This window comes from Macrobrachium nipponense, chromosome 45, assembly GCF_015104395.2.
Source record: "Macrobrachium nipponense isolate FS-2020 chromosome 45, ASM1510439v2, whole genome shotgun sequence".
Taxonomy (NCBI): Eukaryota; Metazoa; Arthropoda; class Malacostraca; order Decapoda; family Palaemonidae; genus Macrobrachium; species Macrobrachium nipponense.
Genome location: NC_061105.1, coordinates 40,777,852 through 40,780,439, shown reverse-complemented (window position 1 = coordinate 40,780,439; position 2,588 = coordinate 40,777,852). Strand labels below are relative to the sequence as shown.

General features: G+C 31.1%; 1 protein-coding gene across 1 annotated transcript in view; it reads left to right on the top strand.

Moving 5' to 3' along the window:
- Positions 1-2,363, top strand: part of LOC135214221 (uncharacterized) — a 45,228-nt gene extending 42,865 nt beyond the window's left edge. Inside the window, exon 7 of the mRNA XM_064248283.1 lies at positions 2,222-2,363. Within this exon, the coding sequence (XP_064104353.1) occupies positions 2,222-2,363 (142 nt within the window). The remainder of the gene's footprint in view (positions 1-2,221) is intronic.
- Positions 2,364-2,588: the final 225 nt, after the last annotated feature.

Genomic DNA, 2,588 nt, shown 5'->3' with positions numbered 1-2,588 from the left:
GGGTAGACGAATTAGATATTAAAGGAAATTTGTAGTTCGATATATATACATATACATATATATATATATATATATCTATATATATATTACATACATATGCATATGTATATGTATATGTGTATATATATATATATATATATATATATATATATATAGATATATATATATATCCTATATATATATATATATTATATATATATATATATATATATATATATATATATATATATATTATATATATATATATATATATATATATAATACACACACACACACACATATATTATATATATATATATATATATATATATATATATATATATACATATGTGTGTGTGTATATATATATATATATATATATATATATATATATATATATATATATAGATATATATATATATATATATATATATATATATATATATATATATATATATATATATGTGTGTGTGTATATATATATATATGTGTGTGTATATATATATATATATATATATATATATATATATATATATATATATATATATATATATATATATATATATATATATATATGGAGCTACAAATGTCCTTTAGTATTTAATTCGCTCATCCTCGGAATTAATATCATATATGTTAACCGAAAGGAATTTTTTAGTCGATAATAAATATATCTGCTCACGGGCGCGAACCATCAAACCAACAAATTCAGGCTCGCGTCGTGAGCAGACAAATTTATTATCGACCAAAAAAAAAATTCTCATTCGGTTAACATACATGAAAATATATAAAATTCCGAGGTAGAGCGAATTAGATAACTAAAGGAAATTTGTAGCTCGATGTATGCATATGAATCACGGTAATGTGATATGACATTATATATATATATATATATATATATATATTATATATATATATATATATACTATTAGATATCATATATATTCATACAGCAGTCAGCCGTGAGCCAGAACCACAACAAATCCTATACGGCTCCCAGGAACATTAAAGTAAGCCCTTTTGTATTCAGTACCGGCAAAGAAAAGCATAAACATTTTTCATATAAATGATGCATAAATCCTTGATAATATTTCCCCCTCCGCAAACACAGAGGTCTTTCCTCTGACAGATAAAAGTATTGTAGCAAAGTCGTGAGTAAGAGGCAACGTCTACGTAAGTTACTGATTTATTCATTGGTTGGTTGGTTTTGATTAAGCTGGCCTTATGCCATCGTGTGCTCTGTCTCATAGAGCAGCCCGTAGTTCATTCATTCAACAAACTGATAGGTCAATAGCTCTTGCGAGCGGAAGTGTAACGACTGACATCAGGCGAACAGAAACGGATCTTAAACAAAATCACTTGTGTTAACTGACACAATACAGGACTGAAGTTAAGGTACATACTATGGCTGAAAAGCTGACATTGCAATGAGTATGATGATGACGATACATTTTTAATATGACAATAATAATAAAGGTGATATATGTATAAAAGATGTGCGTTGTGTGCTGTTTTTTGTGTCCAGCCAAGTAATTTATCTCAAAAGTTTCACACAGAGAATACACCCCGCTTGAGCCTACTATAAGGTAGTGTAAATTCTTTCATACGTCTATGAATACTACAAACCCCTAAATTCAAAGAGATTTCGTTGCATATGAAGGATCCAGTCCTCCTCTGAATCGAACATCCTGCCGCTTATTCCTTGTATACATTTTCAGCTGTATTAGCGATTCTATTGTATCCCTCGCGCCAAACCTTTCTTTTCAAACGGGTTTTGACTTAAATTCGTTTCAAAATCCCTTTCAGTATCCTTTTAGTTATTGTAACCCTGTTTCGCATCAGCAATAACATCACTGGCACAGTGACATCTTAAAGTGTCTTCGCTTTCCAAATGTTTAAAGACTTTACCTATAGAACTTAGGGAACAACTTCCTAATCGGCGATATATGAAAGGAGAGAGAGAGAGAGAGAGAGAGAGAGAGAGAGAGAGAGAGAGAGAGAGAGACTCCTTTACATCCGCGAATGCGTTATATCGTGCAGGGGGACTCGAGCAAAAAACTAAACTTTTTCGTAAGTACTTTCAGATGCCAAGAAAACCGTGCTTCAATCCTTGGTACAAAAAGATTTAAGCATTTAGAATACTATTTCATCTATTAAATGAACGGAATGCCTGAAGTGTTGCCCCTGTACCTCTAAATAACACTCGAATCTTACGAATGAAACCATCTGTATCTCTTTCCAGATATTCTAAATCTGGCAAAACGCTATTCCCCCCCACCCCCACCCAGCCCCCATCTACCTCCAACCAGCCCACCTCCCATCCAAAAGTCCTCAATCTGAAAATATGGAATTTTTTAAAAGTCACATTACCGAATGAATGCTGAAATCACCATCCTTTGTTCAAACTCCTATTGTCCATACACCGAATAGCAACATGAAAGTATCATTATTTCTCTACAATAAAACTGTAAGTATTTATTGATAACAATTAGAGTTCGGCTCATAATCTATTCATCATTGCATATTCACGAGGGTAATTATGCTTCCTTTGTTGCCGTCTTCCTTTGTTTGTTTCGATTTTCTTTGTTTCGTTGTCTTTGTTTCTTCAC